The following is a 19315-nucleotide window of genomic DNA, read 5'->3' as shown; positions in this document are numbered from 1 at the left end:
TCCATAATTATGTCCCCACTGGATGCAACAAATGCCTCGTTTATAATGAGTTTTAATTTTTATGTCTTGTCGCTCCGGCCGGACACAGGGCATCACAATATCGTAAGGGCAAAATAATATTATTTTTAGCAACATCATATGACCCCTTTAATACTTTTAAATAATACTTTTACAGACCAACTTTTAACATAAATATGTACACTATTGGTCAAAAGTTTAGAATAATCACAATAGTTTTAGGATTTTGAAAGAAGCCTCTTATGCACACCAAGGCTGCAATTATCTGATTTAAAAGAAATGTTTTGTATTTGAATATATTTTAAAACGAAATGTATTCCTGTGATGGCAAAGCTGAATTCTCAGCAGTCACATGCTGGTTGTGGTACATAATATTGGTGTGATAACTGTTACGTTTATTTATTTATTTATTTATTTATTTCAGGATTCATTGATGAATAGAAAGTTCTAAAGAAAAACATTTATTTTAAACAGATATCTCTTGTAATATTATAAGTGTCTTCACTGTTACTTTAAATCAATTTAATGCATCCTTGATGAATAAAAGAAGTAATTTTTTTCCAAAAACAAACATACTCCAAACTTTTAAATGGTAGATTATCCTGGTTTCTACAAAATCATTAAGCAGCACAATGTTTTTTAACATTGATAATAATGATTATTGATAATAATAATAATAATAATAATAATAATAACAAATGTTAAATGTTTCTTGAGCACTAAATCTTCATATTAAAACTGAAGACTGGAGTAATGGCTGCTGAAAATTCAGCTTTGCATCACAGGAAAAAATAATATTTAATTACATTTAATTTATACATACAATATAAACAGTTTCTTCACATTGTAACAGTATTTCACAATATTTACTTCATATTTAAAAAGTAAAAATAAAAAAATGCAGCCTTGGTGAGCATAAGAGACTTCTTTCAAAAACATTTCAAAATCGTAAACAGTTATTAAATAGAACTATAAACTATAAGTATAAAAATTTATTAAACTTATGAAAGATGTATCAAGATAAATGCAGCATGTGAAATCTCTATTTGTTGTGACACAAGCTCCTGAAATGATACCAAATAGTGAGTATACTACAGAGTTTTACAAGTATGGTATTGTGAAGTCTTCATGAAATTCTTTACAGACTGTTAATCATTTATGTGTTTTGGGGAACATTTATGATAATGCATTATGTAAAAGAAGTGAAAAATCAATTTTCATCAATACAGCATGTAAAATGGTGGTACCTAGAAAGTGCCGTAGCCGTAGCAACCACCCATCAACACAATAAATAAATAAATTTAAAAAACGAGTACACTAGTATTGTAGTGGTGACATACTCAAATGTAAAAATCTGATTGTCACAACTAACTTGTCTTCAACTTTCATCTCCAGAGAACAGAGCCATTGAGGGCCAACACACAGGGCAATTTCTTGGCCAGTGATTTTAAAACCAAGCATGAAGCTGAGTAACAGAAATCTATTTGTCACACTGTGTCATGATAACCCGTCTATTCACAACTTCTATTTGATTTCTATACTCGATTCTCCTACCTTGGCAGACAGCATCACTGACAGGTGTGCAGCTTCTCAACTTCATCTCAGGCTGATCACAGACAGCGCAGGGCATGCAGGGGTCAAAGGAGGACTCCTGATCTGAATACGTGTCATCCACGCACTCCTCGCACACCGTGTCACGGTCAAAATTACAGCGCATCAGCACACCCTGGCCCACAGGACACACCGTGCAGGTCTCACAGCGGCCCGTCATTTTATTGAAGTAGAACCCATAGTCGCAGACACACAACGCGTCGTTGGCATCAGTGCAGGGCGTCAGCATGCGCATGAGTTCAGAACATGGTGTACACAGCTGGCACTGCTCCGTGTGGCTGAAGATTTCAGAGAAGGACGAGCCTGAAGGCAAAAGGAGAAAAGGTTAAGAAGACAGTCTCTTTGAACATACAAAATTTGTAGTTGTGCATTTCATGGTTATTATCATTACCTAACCATAAAAAAACTGTTTCAATACTTGAAATAAAATAAAAATGAGCTGAAATTAAATAAAATACTTTTAAAAAAATGTAACATTTTATTTCAGTTAGTTTCCAAGGTAACATTTCTTATTTTTATTCAGTTGAAGTTGGAAGTACTAAAATAAATAAAAATAAATAAACAAAAACTAAAATAAAACTTAGTAAAAGCTAATAAAAATGACTAAAAATCACAAAAACACACAACAAAATTACAAAAAATTTAACTAAAATTAAAATGAAAACAGAAAGTGTGAAAATAAAATCTAAATCAAAATATTAACAAATCAATTAAAAAAATCATAGTATATTAATGATACTAAAATGTGACCCTGGAGCACAAAACCAGTCTTAAGTAGCACGGGTTTATTTGTACCAATACCCAAAAATATATTGTATGGGTCAAAATGATCGATTTTCCTTTTATGCCAAAAAGTAAAGATCATGTTCCATGAAGATATTTTGTAAATTTCCTACCATAAATATGTTAAAACTTAATTTTTGATTAGTAATATGCATTGCTAAGAACTTAATTTGGACAACTTTAAAGGTGATTTTCTCGATATTTAGATTTTTTTGCACCCTCAGATTCCAGATTTTCAAATAGTTGTATCTCGGTCAAATATTGTCCTATCCTAACAAATCTTACTTTCTCTAACCAAATCTAACCTTACATCAATGGAAAGCTTATTTATTCAGCTTTCATATGGTGTATAAATCTCAATTTCAAAAATTGACCCTTATGACTGGTTTTGTGGTCCAGGGTCACAAATAACAGTAGTTCATTTCAACCTTGTTATACTGAATAAATTCACACTTTTAAAGTAACGGTTTGATCTTTCTGACATGAGGGTGTGACATTATATATGTATGTATGTGTATATATATACACACACACACACACACACACACACACATACATATATATATAATAAATATATGTGTGTGTGTGTGTGTGTGTGTGTGTGTGTGTGCGTGTGTGTAAATATATATTTTACTTTTATATTAGCTTTGTAAATATTTACAGGCTCAGCAGTTATTAGCCATTTTGGCATCGACCTCCAATCCCATTACAATCAACCACAATGTTACAAGGTTAAAAGGATAATTTTTTTTTCTTCCAAAATATGATGTGTGATTGATAATGAGACCAATACTAAATTTTAGAAATTCCAAAACTATTCTGAAAGGGAAAATCCCATACATGTTGGTCACTAATCTGAATATTAGTGGATTTACAATATCTATGGCAGTTATGGGCCCAGCACTTTGGAGCCGAGGTTGAAAAATATGATTTCTAAATCTGCTTTCTGAAATACTAAATGGCACCATTTTATAGAATGACACAGCTTCCGGAAAATGGGCCGTATAAAAAATACTTTCTTAGTTTTAGGAAAAAGGGTGAAAGAAAGTCATGAGTCATATTTTGGCCACATGTATTCTCATAGATATCTAGAATCTACAGGAAGCTACCAGAAGAAATGATGATGTCAATATTGCAAAGAGTGGAGAGCAAATATCTAATGCTGCATGCTCATGGTATTGTATTCCCATCCTCCATCCTATTCAGATATATTAGTGGATAGAGGTCTAGCTATCACTAAATTATTCAGGAAGCTATTTTGTCCATGTATGTGTATGTGTGTGTGTTTGTGAAACAGCACAACTCTTGTGGCTGGCCCCTCTTTATGGCACATTGCCCCAGTGTCCCATACCATATCAAGTGTTTCAGTATATACCACTGGCAGGATATTCATAGAAGCAGTGACCAGACAGTGGCAGAGAGAAAGATACCATACTAATGCCATAGTTATCCTTACATCTGGCCATCAAATTGGATGAAATGTTATTGTGTCTTTGTGCTGGACAAATAGAATTGCACATTATGGGTTCCCTCTGTGTGCTTGAGCTACCAATGGCCCTAATGATAACAGGGTAATGTGCTGGCTTCTGGGGGGCCAGTTATTTGGGGCTTTATTTAGGAGACTGTGATGGGTAATCTGTGCATTTCCTGCAGATGAAATCCCGTCCACTCAGCCTGTCTACCTCTGAGTCTGTATACTCTTCCCCTGATCTCTGCCCTTTGAGATCCATTAGCATAATGCTAGCCATCAATAATGCATGTCTATGCATTATGACAGACGGACGATGTGTGGGGGTGTTCTCAACTGTACAAGTCATGAAGTGTATGTGTCAATCAACATTAGGACTAAAGTGCTGAGGTAACGTTCTGTCAATAGCTTTTGTTTGGCAGTTTCCAAAAAAAGGACACATACCCTGACAGTACATAATTTTCTATTTTAGTATGAACTGCTAATATAATATGATAACTATGGTCTTAAAAAATATAGCAGATAATAGTCATGTCTTCAGATGCAAAACAGTAGATATGAGACTGAAGACATGTTTGAAGTTGTGTTCAACCGAAATGGGTTATTAATAGCTTGTGCGATATAGATATTATTAGCCAAAAAATAAATAATGATCCTGAAATTATTTAGCTTTAAGAGCTATTTCTACTTGATCTAACCCCAGAAAATTTATTTTTGTTGGTTGCAACTGGATGTGATTGATTCAGAAATGTATTATTTATTATTCTTTATTACTGAACTATTTTTGAATTGAATAAAACCAGTTAATTTAGATATTACCACTTGATGCACTTTTTTGTCCAATGCAAAACGTCTGAATTAACTTGTACACAATAATTACTCAAAATGTACTTATTGGATGAATAATGAAAGTTGACATGTCCTGAGGTGTGACATGCTATTCCTCATTTAAAACTATTAATATAACATATTATATTATTATGCAAGCAGCTTGTATGAACTCAAATTAATTGAGAGAGTTTTTTACTTTCACTAAATGGATGTGTTAATGCGTCAACATTAGCATTAGTGAATAGAAACAATAGCTTCATTCTTTGCAAGAAACTCTGATCTGTTACTATGATGTGGTTAAAAAATAATAAAGTCATAAAATAAAGGCAACAAAGTCATAGTTTAACATTTAGAGTGTATTCAGGTTGGATTTCATATAGTTACCATGTACATCTTTAACATTTACACCTACACCAAGCTGATTTTTAAAATTCAGTTGAGCAATTTTAGCACACCCATAACCCAAACTACATAACCCTTGTGAAGAAGTACACTTTAACATACTCAGACAACAAAGTACTTACTACAGTATATAATATGCATTAAAAGAATATACTTAAATGTAAACTGAATGTAATATTTTTGGACACTGAATTGCATGTTATTTGCAATTAAATGAAAATGTATTATAGTTTAAATTTATGCTAAATGCAGTTACTTCAGTTTGTTTCAGTGTTGAGTTGTTGTTGTTGTTGTTGTTTTTTTGGACCCACTTAAGTAGGACTTTAAATCTTTATATGTAGGACTGTATAATTTTATATGTAATTTCAGAATTGCTATTATTGTCCTATATATTGAAATATGGTTAAAGTGAACTGCATTTATGTGAACACATTTATGGTAACTAAAATATAAGTTGTCACTTCTATTGAAACCTGTATGTCATGTATTTAAATAAATTTACAATTACACATTTGTAATGATTAAGTTGCAATTTAGTATTTTAGTCAACACATCAAAGTATACTTCTTTGAAAGATTTTAAATATACTTTAAGGTAAAACATTTTATTTTAAATATACTTTAAGGTAAAACATTTTATTTGACCTTATTAATATGACATTACTTTTTAAAAATGTACTTAAGTGTGTTAAGAAAGTCATGAAAGTGTAATCTAAGTACACTTAAGTGGCCTTTTATTTCAGTAATATTATATTATCTTTAAATACATTTTTTAAATATACTTTTAAAATTGTAAGTACTCTTAAGTTTACATTCAGCACAATTAAGCACACTTGTTTTTCACAAGTGAACCCAAAATATATTTTAATCATAAATGTCTTATCATATTAAACTAAACTATGATAGTGTTTACCATTCACTCTGTAAAATCACTACATCAGAGTACCAGCATTAGAATTATCAACAAAAGTTTGCTAAATACCGAAGCTAAAGAGTCATGCATTCATCTACAGTTCAATAATGGGAGCCTGTAGTGACAACTGCAAGTAAACAGAAGGCACATGAAGGTTAACTTCAGAATCTCCCTGCGGGCTACAGGCGGTAACATTAATCAGAAGGTAACTGGGTGGAGCCATCCGCTGTACAGAGTCACCCATAAGTAATGTTATTGTGCTGTAGTGCTGATAGTTACGTCCTAAACTCACACCATTGGTTGAGCCAATGTTGCTGTGTTGGGCTTGTCAGGACACTGAATTTTTTTCTTTTTCTTTTTTTTTCTTTGATAGAGAAGGTCAATTGTGGAGGTGAGTGGTGAATATACACACCTGGTTCTTTGACATTACACAGCGCTTAAGTGTCAGGAATTAATATGGGCCAGTTAGCTTAAATAATCACTTCTTAAACAGCTGTTTTCATTCCAGTACCATCCCAAATGCTACGTTTACATGTCAACACATTATTGCTGAAGTGCTGTCAAGCAGCATTAGGTGACTTATGAGGCTGTGAAAGGAACAGTTTGGGGTTTTCAGCACCTAATGGTTAAGTTGATGGACGAGGAACGCAGATCCCAGCACAGGCCCTTAGGGAAGGCCTGACGAAGAGATGGGAATTACAGAAGAAAGAATGTTTAGGGTTGTAGTGAATGACAGGAGGTCTTGGTGGACATGCCATTCTGTGACCTTCACCCAAGGCTACTAAATATTAACAAAAAAAGTAATAAGCACAGAACTCAAGAGCAGGTTAGTTTAGGTTATCTGTCTGTGTGATTAATATGTTGAATGAACATTAATACAAAATCATCCTATAAAATCACAAATTAAATCTCTTTAATATCTCCTAGACACCAGTAAGGTTAGATGCACAGCAAATTTAGCTGAATTCTCCTACTTCTCAGACTTTCTCCAGAGAATGTTCTCATTCTCCTCTCAGTCCATATGATCTGATCAGTTATGTCATCTATGATCATTTTATAGCTCTATACTCTTAATGTAGGACAACAAGTGTTTCATTTGTGTCTATTCTTATTTCTCCTAATGCATTTTAGAAGAAACATTCAGACATACAGCGGTCCAAAGGTCTGATTGCATTCCATTTTGTTTTTTGTTTTTTAAATGAATAAAATGTTTACTAAAATATATCATCAGCATAACAATTTCAGTGAAAAGTTTCATTTGAAAAACACCAACAATTGCAGAATGTCCAGAGCCGCATGATCAATGTGCCAAATTAGATCTTTTTATATTGTGTCTTTTTGACATACCTTTAAAATGTTTTAAAACACTATATCTTCTTGTTTATGTGAAATGCATTTAAATGAAAGAAAAAAAATACAATTTTGAATTGTTATTCTCAGACCTTTGGGCCTCATTGTAGTTATCCATACATAAATGAAAGATAAGACTCTGAGTTATGAAAGCTCAATTAAATTATGACTGTGTTTAATACATTTAAGTACAGTTTTTAAAAGTGCACTTTGTAATAATGTCGAATAAAAAATATTACCTTGGAGTTTTTATGTTTTAATAATCTTGTGTCATACTTTTTAAAAAGTACACTTATTTTGATGTGTTGACTAACATACTAATGCACATATAAAGTATTTGATTATGAATTTAACTGTAGTGTGTTATTCAATATTGCACACACACATACACACATATATAATGTATTGTATTTAATTATACTGTATATATATATATATATATATATATATATAGTAACACTATACAATAAGGTATCATTTGTTAACATTAGTTAGTGTATTAACTAGTTATTAGTTAACTGTATTAACAGTTATTCATTGTTTGTTCATGTTAGTTCACAGTGCATTAACTAATGTTAACAAATACAACTTTTGATTTTAATAATGTATTAGTAAATGTTGAAATTAACATTAAGGTCAATAAATGCTGTAGAAGTATTGCTCATGCTTGGTTCATGTTAACTAATACAGTTAACTACTGTTAACTAATGAACCTTATTGTAAAGTGTTACTGGTTATTTTAAGGTCCAATTCTCGCTATTAACATTCATTATGACTTGTGCCTCAATAAACTCCTAATTTGCTGTTTATTAATAGTTAGTAAGGTAGTTGTTAAGTTTAGGTATTGGGTAGGATTAGGGATGTAGAATAAGGCATTAATATGTGCTTTATAAGTATTAATAAACAGCCAATGTGTTAATAATAGGCATGCTAATAAGCAACTAGTTATACAGTGAGAATTGGTCCCTATACTAAAGTGTTACCGTGTTACCATATATATATATATATGTATATATATATATATATATATATTTACAGTTTTTTTTTGTTTGTTTGTTTAAGGAGGCATGAAACTCTACATAAATACTGTACATACTAAACGATGACTATTTTTGGTCACATTTCTGACTACTTTATTTCCATTTATCTCTCTTCTGGCAACTCTATTTCCATTTATCTCTCTTCTCCTATCTTGTCTTGTTCAGCTGGGTCATGCAAACAGACATGTGGGAGATGGTGGGATTCTTGGAAGTGGTGGGATTTTGCCAGGCTCTGGACCAAGCCTTGGCTCAGGACCAGCCTCCGTAAAAAATACAAAAAAAATCTATCCCCCAAACCTTGGTACAAACACTCTGTTACGTGACCCTGCCAGTACAACAAATGCATGTACCACTGGATTTTGCCTTAATTAATCTCACTTAGAGCTGTGAGTGAATGAAAACACTCCGATTGGTCTCTGAGCTCTCCAGACAATGTTTTGTCAAGTTTCATTTCCTAAAAGCATTTCCCCTTTAATTACTAATTACCGTTCACAGCTCAGAAGCCCTTTGCCTACCCTCAAGTGAGAGTTCGGCACAGGAAATGGCATTTTAAATAAGGCAGCTGCTTCATTTTAGCAACGCTGCGGCCAACATCTCTGTGGATACTCACTGTCAAGACACGGTTCACACACTGTCTGTGTCACTCCACAAGGCTTCACCATCCCTTCCCCAGGTGGGCATTGTTTGCAGCACTCCCCACTGGTCGTGAATGCCCCTGAAGGACATGAGTCCTGTGTAGACAAGACTTTGCCCTATAGAGATCGAGAGAAAGAGGGTACAATTAAAGTTGGCATGAAAAGAAAATTCAACGTGAATGAAACATGTATTTAAAAAACATTTCCACTAGGACGTACGTCACAATAAGGAAGAAAAGATCTGCCGTTATTTCCATTTTATCAAGACTTCAATAAAGGTAGTTTGAGAAAACATAGAAATCCAAAATAACATTTAATCAGATAAACACATTTAAAATCTACTGATACTAATAATGTCACTTGCACTTTTTTTGTCCAATCAAATGCTCTCTATAGAATGAGGATGTCCCTCTCACCAAAGGTGCGGTCACATTTTCCCTTGTACAGCAAAATTCTGTGAATGTGGATCACACATCAGATTCAAGTTTGTTGAACTTTTAAATTTTTCTTGTAACTGTAACCTAGTATCTCGCAATTGTAACTTCATATTTTGCAACGTCACTTTATATCTCACAATTGCAAGCATTTTCATCTCAAAGTCATTTTTGGAAGCCCCTACTTTGCACTTAATTTTAAAAAGTTTTGTTTGTTGTGAATTTGGCCGAAATAAAATGTAAAAACAACTTATTTTTCCACTAGCACAGCAAAAAGTAAAGCAAAGGATGCACATTATGGGCCTCATTCATGAAACGTGAGCAGAACAAATGTTTTGTTAATTGTTCATAAAATGTTCTTCTGTAAATTACAGGTTTCAATTCTATGGAATCCTGTTTCTGCCTCAGAATAAAACATAAAAAATGTATCTGTGGCTGTATATCTTGCAGTTTATACTTTATACTTTATAACTTTAATTCTCATAATTATGACTTTTTTCTCATTATTGTGACATCGCAATGGTAACATTTTCTCTCTTTATATCTCAAAGTGTGACTTTTTAAACATTTTTATTTACTTTTCATTTACTTTTTTTTTTTTTTTTACTTTTTCAGAGACAGTTTAACTGTTATTACGTTATGAAATTTTCTGAACTTTAAACACGCAATTCGCCGGATTTACCAATATGAAGCTGCCTGGTGCTTCATGAATCGCTACACTATTGACAATGGACAATGGATCTACTTTGCCAATGAAATTTCACCAAAGTTTCACTAATGTGACTGCACCTTAATACTGTACCACCAGCCTCTGAGTACCAATAGCAAGTAAGAAAGCATTTTATTACTTTATTATATATTTTATATTACATGGCTATAACATAAACTAAAGTTTATTGACTAATTTTTAAAAAGGACAATCCCTTTGATTCACCAAATTCCTGCCTCAATAGGAAATATTCCTACAGATGGGAAAAAAAACAGCACTTATTAAGCAATTTCATGTCTTATAAAATAAAACACTATGGTACTGTTTCTTTGAATGGTCCGACATTTCAGCTTTTGGATCGACCAATGGTATTTGTTTGAGGCGGGATTTCCTTTTTGTCTGAACAATAGCAGGACCAGTAAGAGTGATTGGGAAACTATCCTTATTTTTGCAATTGTTTTGTTGCTGCAAGTGGCACAGAAATGACTTCAGCTTTAAGTATTATAACTACTGTTTAGATACTGTTTGAAGTTAGTGTAGCTTCCGCATTGTGAGCTAACCTAATATTACAGCTTTACAACATGAGAGAAAGCAATTAAATCATACTTCTCATAAATCATAACATTTTGAACAGATAGTTATAGACGTGAAACCAATGACCGTTCAGACGTTTCCCACTCCCATGCCTTTGCTTTGGTTGAGTCTATCTCAAGGGGATGCGATCCCAGAAACTGACAACTTCCCACACAGACTCAGAGCCAAAAATACTATTTGTGTAACAAGACTTGTTGCAATATTTAGTCCTGATTATGTCTGATGATGCCTATCAACAGCATTGCTTTGGAGAGATCAGAGAGCTTCAAAAGGGAATAAATGTGTTTTACCAGACTTTATCCTCATATACAGTAAATCTTCATGGACTGTTTAACCTGAATTAAATTCTCTCACAACAGCCTTTCATTTAAACATCCATCAGACTGTATGATTGACGGGTACAGCATAAATATGGCAGCTGAACAGAGCCATTCTGTGTTTCACCACGTGCCTCTTGTCCAAAGATTTTATTTACGGTAAAATAACAAAAAATGTATGATGCCTATAAGTCATTCTTGGAAGTCCCTACTTTGTACTCAAATAATAAAAAAAAATGTTTTCTTTTTCTTACTAATAAACATAGGAAGGGTTTTAGCACTAGTGCAGCAGAATGAAAAGCAAAGGATGTGCATTAGGGAACTCATTCATGAAACGTGACAAATTTCTGTGGTAATCGTTCATAAAAAAGGTTCTTGGAAATGTAAATTAGAGTTTTAAATTCTATGGCTGTTCTATGCGTTTTTGCCTTAGATTAAAAAAAATTTAATTGTACTTATGACTTTACATCTTGTAAATATAACTTTAATTCTTAGAATTGTGACTATATATCTCCCAATTGCAATTTTTTTCTCATAATTGTGACTTAATATCTTGCCGTTTCACTTTATGGCTTACAATTGTGACCTTTTTCTTGTTATTGTGATCTTGTGGTTGCGACTTTATATCTCACAATGTGACTATTTTTTTTTTTTTTAAACTTCATTATGTAAACAAAATTATTAACAGCATTTAGGAATGCTTTATGCATTTTATTATTCTCATGATAGGAAATGGTGGTTCCCTATTTCTAAATCCATGCCATTCAGGTGTGTATCCCATAAATAAGATTCTCCAACATAACTTGAAGGCAGCATAAGCCTTCAAATAAAGCAGCTGTTGCATAGCTGATGTCTGAGGGTGTAACAAGAATGCCAAAAGTTGACTGGCTGAGTGCGTGGCTGTCAGAATAACGACGTTTGACACAGGTTTGAGGAATGACGTTTAAAAGAGTGGGAAGAAAGACAGAGATAAAGAGTTAAAGAAAGACAGATTTGATGATCCCCCCAAGGCGTTTGTGAGTCAGCTGGAGTAGTGACAGAGCTGAGTGAGAAGAAGAGGAGGTTGGGAAAGCACAAATTAACATTCCCTTCGTTTCTACCTGTCCCTCATTACCCCCTGGCGTGGGGCATCCTCCTCCTCCTCCTCCTTGCTCACATAAAAACACAAACACAACCCTACAGGAGCATTCCAACTCAGGTAAAGTTCAACAACCCCCAAAAGTTCAGCAGCCCATGACTCAAAGAGATAACTATAGAGATTTGCCCATCACACAATCTGTGCGCAATTATGAGGTTCCTTGATTACCATGTTTGTAGAAATGTGTGAAGGGTCACAAACAACGATGCATGTCATAGAACCTGTTTGCAACCACAATCATCCTGACAGGAGGCCAAGCTGCTGTAACTCGTGCAGCGCTGTTTAAGTAGATACAATCTGTAGCGTTTCAGAACATGTTGACTTTCATTAATCATACTCCTAAGAATGGTCCTAATGAAATGCATTCATCAATAACATTTGTCTGTTAAATTTTAGTGTAGTGTTTTACATTTTCTGAAGATATGTGAGTGGTGCTTGCCTTGCAAAAATCACCACCATGTGTTGAGTGTTTTTTGGCACTTTGCTATGTGATCGCTAACTCAAGAGACAGCTCTAGTATTATTATTATAAAATAATACAAAAATAATTATTATTATTATACATTATAAAAATGTATTTATTATAGGGACATGATCATTTAGTATATACAAGAAATATAAAATATTAATATAATTAATATTATTATTAATTATTCATATAAATTACATAAAATCACACCACCAATCAAAAGTTTGGAATAATTAAGATTTTAATAATGCTCTTGAAAAAAAGTATCTTATGCGCACTAAGGTAAAACAGTAATACTGTGAAATATTATTACAATTTAAAATAACTGTTTTCTATTTAAATATATATTTAAATGAAATTTATTCCTGCGATGTTAAAGCTAAATTTTCCACATCATTACTCCAGTCTTCAGTGTCACATGATCTTTCAGAAATCATTCTAATATGCTGATTTGGTGCTCAATTATTATCCTTTATTATAGGTGCTCAATTCTCAATAATGGCTCTTATTATCATCAATGTTAACAACAGTTCTGCTTCATATTTTAGTGGAAACCGTGATTCAGTTTTTTAAGGATTATCTTTAATAAATAGAAAGTTCAAAAGAACAGCATTTATTTGAAATAGAAATCTTTTGTAACATTACAAATGTCGTTAATGGCACTTTTGATCACAAATGTGTCCTCCTTTGCCTGATAAATGTATTCATTTCTTTTTTTCCCCCACAAAATTATGATGCATTTATTAATCTGCCTGGTGAAAACTATAAGTGCGATGAGATGCTTGATTTTAGGTGTCACTAAACTTCAAATCACTAACCCTTAGAATGAGGCGAGCAATAGTAATAGTGATGTTTCTGAAAAAGGTACAGGTGTAGATAGGAACAGGAATGACAAGTATGCCAAAGTTCTCCTTTATTTTACTGAGAATCTGCACTTACACTCACACCATTTTATCACCTATGTGATTTATAGGGAGATGTCTTGACACATTTGGCACATTGAATAACCAAAGAATGATTGGCAAAAAAATATGATACGCATATCATGTGGATGTATTTGTCAGTTCTGCAGAATGTTTCTGCCTCCTGTTCTGTCTGTCACAAAGTCAACCTGATGTTTGAGAGCTGCTGTTTGTATGCTTGAATGCACTTAACTCTTAACCCTTATAGCCTGTTGGCACTTGTCAACATTTCAAAGTCGTCTACTGTTCTAAAGCTGTCTCTCACTAATGAGGATACTGGAGCTAATGGAGCTCTTTCTCTCTCGCTTGCTTTAGTTTGTGTTTTAATGCTATATGATCTACTGTGTTTTCCAGAAGCAATGAGTCTAGAGGAGAATTAAGAACCTATTTTTTCTTTTAATTTTCGTAGTTTTTCCACATGCTCTGCCTGTAAATCCTTTAGAATCACATCATAAAAAGTTATGACATTTTGCATAATGAAATACAGGGCAAGTTCCAATTACATTTAGAGTAAATTTTTTCACATTTCAAATTTTCATGATTTTTTATTTTATTTTATTTATTTATTGAGAGGTTTTTCTTTTGAAGTTATATCTAGGGACGAGAATCTCACAGAGAATCTTTCAAGTTGGGCCAGTAAGCAACCACTCATAGCGACCACCCAGAATACCTCTGTATTGGGGACATAACTTTTGCAAGGGCGAGGGCATTTTCTTCATTAATTGCAAAATCTGTACTTGTGTGTCTAAGACAGATGGAAAAACAAATGAAAATGTCATGTCATATAAAATTTGCATGATATGTTGGGTTTCTGGCACAGCAAACGGTCTCTGTGGGTCTTGAGATCTCATGGGTGTGCCAACAACATTTATTTTCTTCCTAAGCAAGTACCAAAACATCCAAAATTAGTTCTGTCATGACAACTCTCGGAGGGATTGGCATGGTAATGTACATGACAATGTTTGTGTGCGGAATAGATCTGCTACGCTGCTGCTGCTGCTGCCAATACATCCACAACATGCTGCTGTGAGCATGTAAGAAATATTGCTGCTGCAAATATAACATACATGAAATAACCCCCATATAGCATACATGAATCACCTCGTAGCAGATCTATACAGGTGGAACTGGGGAAGGTGGAGGGTTTCTGAAGCAAGCTGCAACTCCTACGGCAAGCACTAGTCATATATTTGAATGCTGAGCAGCGAGTTCATTGACTACCGAATCCAATACAGGAGAGAACCAATCAGCTGTGCCATGTGATAATGATGTCATTAGGTCAGATTGAGTTAGACCTATCGGACTGCGCCATCTAGAGTTTCATGCCAGAACTCTGTATTTATCAATAAAGAACCTTTTGTTGTCAAGTAAAATTCTACTAGAAACTGATTTTTGAAGTTGTAGATAAAACAAAGATTATTGGAGTACATTTTAGAAAATACTGTTTCAGTTTTCTACTTCAAAATTGAACATTTAATCCAATGTGTTATTTGCAGTTTCTTTCTAATTGTATGTGTGAAAGTTAATAACCGTTTGTAATTGTATGTGAAATTTAATAGGAATCTCTGAGTGAAAATTGTTTTTTACACATAAGGTTTTTCTTTTTTATATGAATATTTTAGATTTTAATTTTAAAATATAAAAAATATTAAATATTAAACGCCCCATGTATTCATGTTTGTAGTTCTGAATCGAATCCTCCTCCACAGCACGATGGTAAAACTAAAAATAAAATCGTGTTGTTGTTGTTGTTGTTTTTGTAACATTAGATACTCAATTAAAACCAGTTGAAACCAAATGCTTACAATTAAAAATGTAATTCGACTTTTTTTTAACCTGAGAAATCAGGCAATTAAATATAATTTTGGTAATTAAATACTTGCTTAGTTATTACCAAATCTTTCTCTATTTTGTTAGATGAATAAACTGTTATGTTGCCTCAGAAGCCTGTCTGAAATCAGTTTCGTGAGGTACCTTCATGTGCAAATGCTGCCTGAAAAGGCACGGTTTGATAATGCAGTAAAGCAGCAAGTCAGCTGCCTAAACTTTCGGATTGCGGCAATGCAAAATGTGCTGTGTCCAGAATTTAAAAAAAATATTTAAAAAATTATACTAATGATACTAATTCGTTCTTGAGATGCTGGTATTTCCATCAAGCAAGCTGCAACTGCTACGGCAAGCACTAGTCAAATATATGAATGCTGAGCAGCGAGTTCATTGGCTACCGATACAGGAGAGAACCAATCAGCTGTGCCATGTGATAATGATGTCATTAGGTCAGATTGAGTTAGACCTATCGGACTGCGCCATCTAGAGTTTCATGCCAGAACTCTGTATTTATAGTGCCTAGAAGTGTTTGTATACTTCTTTTATGGAAGAAAAACATTCTACCAGTAATTCAGCTACCATTAAAATGACACTAATACGAAGGGCACCCGCTCTGACTGTGACATACAGTAGTTATTGCCCACACACCCATCATGCCGTTCAGATGGGTGTAGCTTCAGTTCTGAAACAAGACAAGACATGTGACCACAACACGTCTTTATCAGGAAATTGGTACAAACATAAAAAAATAAAGCAGTTAAGCTTACAAATGTGACTGAAGTTATGTGGTGTACTTCATGAATTATCTATCATTATTGGTACTGCTTTTGCTTCAATAGCACACACATACACCCCTCATTCAATACACCCACACAAACTAAATAACAATTAGCCTTATAAATAACTACATTTTAGCTGGTAAGACAAGTGAAAGAACACAATGTGTTGTTTGTCAAAGTGGGCGTGACGAGATAATCAGGGTTATTCATCATATAAAAAAAGAACAGAACTTGAAGCCTCATTGTATGATGCATTAGATCTTAAAAGTGTTCATAATGCCTTATTATACACTTCATAATGCATTTAATGTTTTCAGAAACAATTATAAAGCATTACAGCATGCATGCATGAATGTATGTATGCATTATGACATGATATTGTGTGGTGATCATGTATTGCAATGCAGTATTACAACTGATTATTATGACTGATTGTAATGGATTATTATACTGATTACAAAGTGTAATCAAAATGACTCACTAAATAAATAAACAAACAAAAAAAAATGGTATTTCCAATTCCAATCTCAAACAACTTACACAATCATAAAACACAATTCAGACTTATTTTTTCAGTGACAGTCTCCATTCACTGATAATCTGCTATGATGTTCCGCTTTCTCATGTGTGGCAAGAGCAAGAAAAAGTTCTAGAGCTGCATACTGAGTTGGAGACTGTGTACTCACCACGAGAAGAAATACTACAGTCGCAGTGAGCATGCTGGATGAAGGGCGTCCTGGATGAAGTAGACTGCGGATGGATTGTTCACTCTTTACATGTGCTCTGAAATAATAAATTCAGCATCATATTTCCTTCATAGAAACAAAGCCTGAAATCGCTCTGATCCTCATGCGTGTCCACTGAAGTTTCACAAATAAGCGTGCAGCATTATTGAGCAATCGTGGAACTGAGTGAGGTTTTTCCAGATTAATTCTTTTGAAGGTTGTGGTGTGAGTCTCTTCATGTATGAGACGCAACTGCAATATGTGCAAGTGGGCGTCCGTCCACTGATACAGCTTTGAAAAGAGAGAAGGATTCACCCCCTCTTTTTCTCCCACTCTTTCTCATATGTCAGTTCAGAGTTTTCCCCTCCCATCCGCATCCAACTCACAGCGACACAAATCAGTACATTAAAACAATACCAATAAACACGCAATATTGTAGGCAACACGTCTAGCCACCAATTAGTTTGCCGTTGGTGTGAGACAAAAACATCCTTATTTCTATATTTATAGTATCTAAATCATAATTAGCTCTAAACTTTTTGTCATAATTTGGACTTGTAGATTTGTAGTGTGGCTTTTGTGGGTAAATAATGCACTCAGTATAAAGTATGGTAAGATGTATAATAGCAGCAACATCTTAAGAGGCTCATAAATAATGTGAACTGACTGTTTATGACGGATTAGGTTTTCATAAAACATTAAACTGTAACAATGCTCTTACATAAACATCCTCGCTGGGGCGGGAGGCGCGTGAGCTCACAAGCATACTTACGACTGCCGAGTCCTCAAGCCTATAACTCAGATTCTCCGCTAGAGGGCGCGCATACACTATATAGTATATACTGTAGACGTGTCAGAGTTCAGGTGGGGATCTGTTTTCCATAACGTACACCTGCCCACAAAGTAGTGTGAAGTGTGAACACTAAAAGATACACTTGTAAATTTGCACCCTCACGCGATTTGACGTATGTATGCATTTTCCCGCGAAATCCGTCCCGACAGCTCTAAAATATAAATAATTTTTGCAAGCTTATTAAAGTGAAAAAAAATATTTAAAAAATTATACTAATGATACTAATTCGTTCTTGAGATGCTGGTATTTCCATCAAGCATTAGAAAAGCTTGGAAAAAGCTGGGTACAATTTTAAATGGTGTATCTGACCTTTTCTACTTACCTGGCTTTATTACTCAAATTAACACACTGTTGACTGGTAAAGGGATAAATGTAAACCGTTACAACAAGAGGCTTAACCTCTCTTAACCTTTAAAACTTAAAAATAGTAAACTTACATAATAATACAGCATAATACATTAAACACATTGTGTTTTAATGTGGCAAACAGGTGTAATGTATTGATGGAGGAATCACACTGGTGACAAGAAACACTGAGGATCCTCTGATGCAGTCGACACAGAAACCTCTAGGACCAGAACAGCCTTGGACACCAAGCTCTGAGTGAAGCTACAACAATAAACACAGGGACATCCCTGGCTCAAACCTTTTTGGTGGTGTGGCATGAATCTCTGCATGAGAGGAACCTTTGTGGTGGACATGACAGGCATCAGCGTGACCCGGTCGGTTATATCTGGAAACCTTGGAAGTTGTGCAACTAGAGCTGCTATGACAGCTGCTATATACTCACATAGCAGGTTCTTGGGTGGCGGCAGCAGGAACCTTTAGGCTGGAGCCAGAAACTAGGCTGCTCCATAAACCTTATACCCTGTCAAGTAACCTCACAAGCAATAGCCTGTGACTCTGACCTCTCTGGCTTCAGCTGGTTCTGGAGAAGCAGCGTCAGGAAACTTTAGGGCACCCTTCACAGTGATTTCTGGACCCGCCCTGACAGGATCTTTGGGACCCAGTTGCCCATGGCAGGAACCTTTGGAGCAGCAGTGTGAAGGACTTCTGGGACCAGCAACGCTCTGAAATGGGGAACCTGATGAACCTTTCATGACAGGAACCTTTCACAGGTGCAGCCCTGACAATATCTCCGGGACCAAAGCAGCTGAGAAAGGGAGCTCTGTGGCCATAACTGAAAACTCTGATGTGTCTGTGACATGGATCTCTGGGGCCCGGATGCCAGTGGCAGGAACATCTGGGGTGGCAGTGTGAGAACCTTGTGGGGGCAGGCTTGACAGAGAGCTCTGGGAAGCTCTGAGTGACTCCATTATAAAAAATATGGTTGGATGGTTCAGTACTTAACTAACTAAAACTAAATGAACTATTTACAATACACATCCCTAGTCTAGTAGTTCCGCAAGATACTAAAACTACCACCTCAAGCCAAGGTGCCAGAAACTGAGGACCAACA

General features: G+C 34.6%; 1 protein-coding gene across 1 annotated transcript in view; it reads right to left on the bottom strand.

Annotated features, from left to right (window-relative positions):
- Positions 1-17243, bottom strand: part of LOC107753306 (tumor necrosis factor receptor superfamily member 16-like) — a 36188-nt gene extending 18945 nt beyond the window's left edge. The window contains exons 1-3 of the mRNA XM_016569438.1: positions 16965-17243; positions 9026-9167; positions 1573-1932 (exon numbers count right to left, since the gene is read on the bottom strand). Coding sequence (XP_016424924.1) covers positions 1573-1932; positions 9026-9167; positions 16965-16997 — 535 coding nt within the window. The 5' untranslated portion in view covers positions 16998-17243. The remainder of the gene's footprint in view (positions 1-1572; positions 1933-9025; positions 9168-16964) is intronic.
- Between the last annotated feature and the right edge of the window lie 2072 nt (positions 17244-19315).

The sequence above is a fragment of the Sinocyclocheilus rhinocerous genome, unplaced genomic scaffold, assembly GCF_001515625.1.
Source record: "Sinocyclocheilus rhinocerous isolate Xijiao unplaced genomic scaffold, SAMN03320098_v1.1 scaffold1763, whole genome shotgun sequence".
Lineage (NCBI taxonomy): Eukaryota > Metazoa > Chordata > Actinopteri > Cypriniformes > Cyprinidae > Sinocyclocheilus > Sinocyclocheilus rhinocerous.
This window is presented reverse-complemented; position numbering and strand designations above follow the sequence as displayed.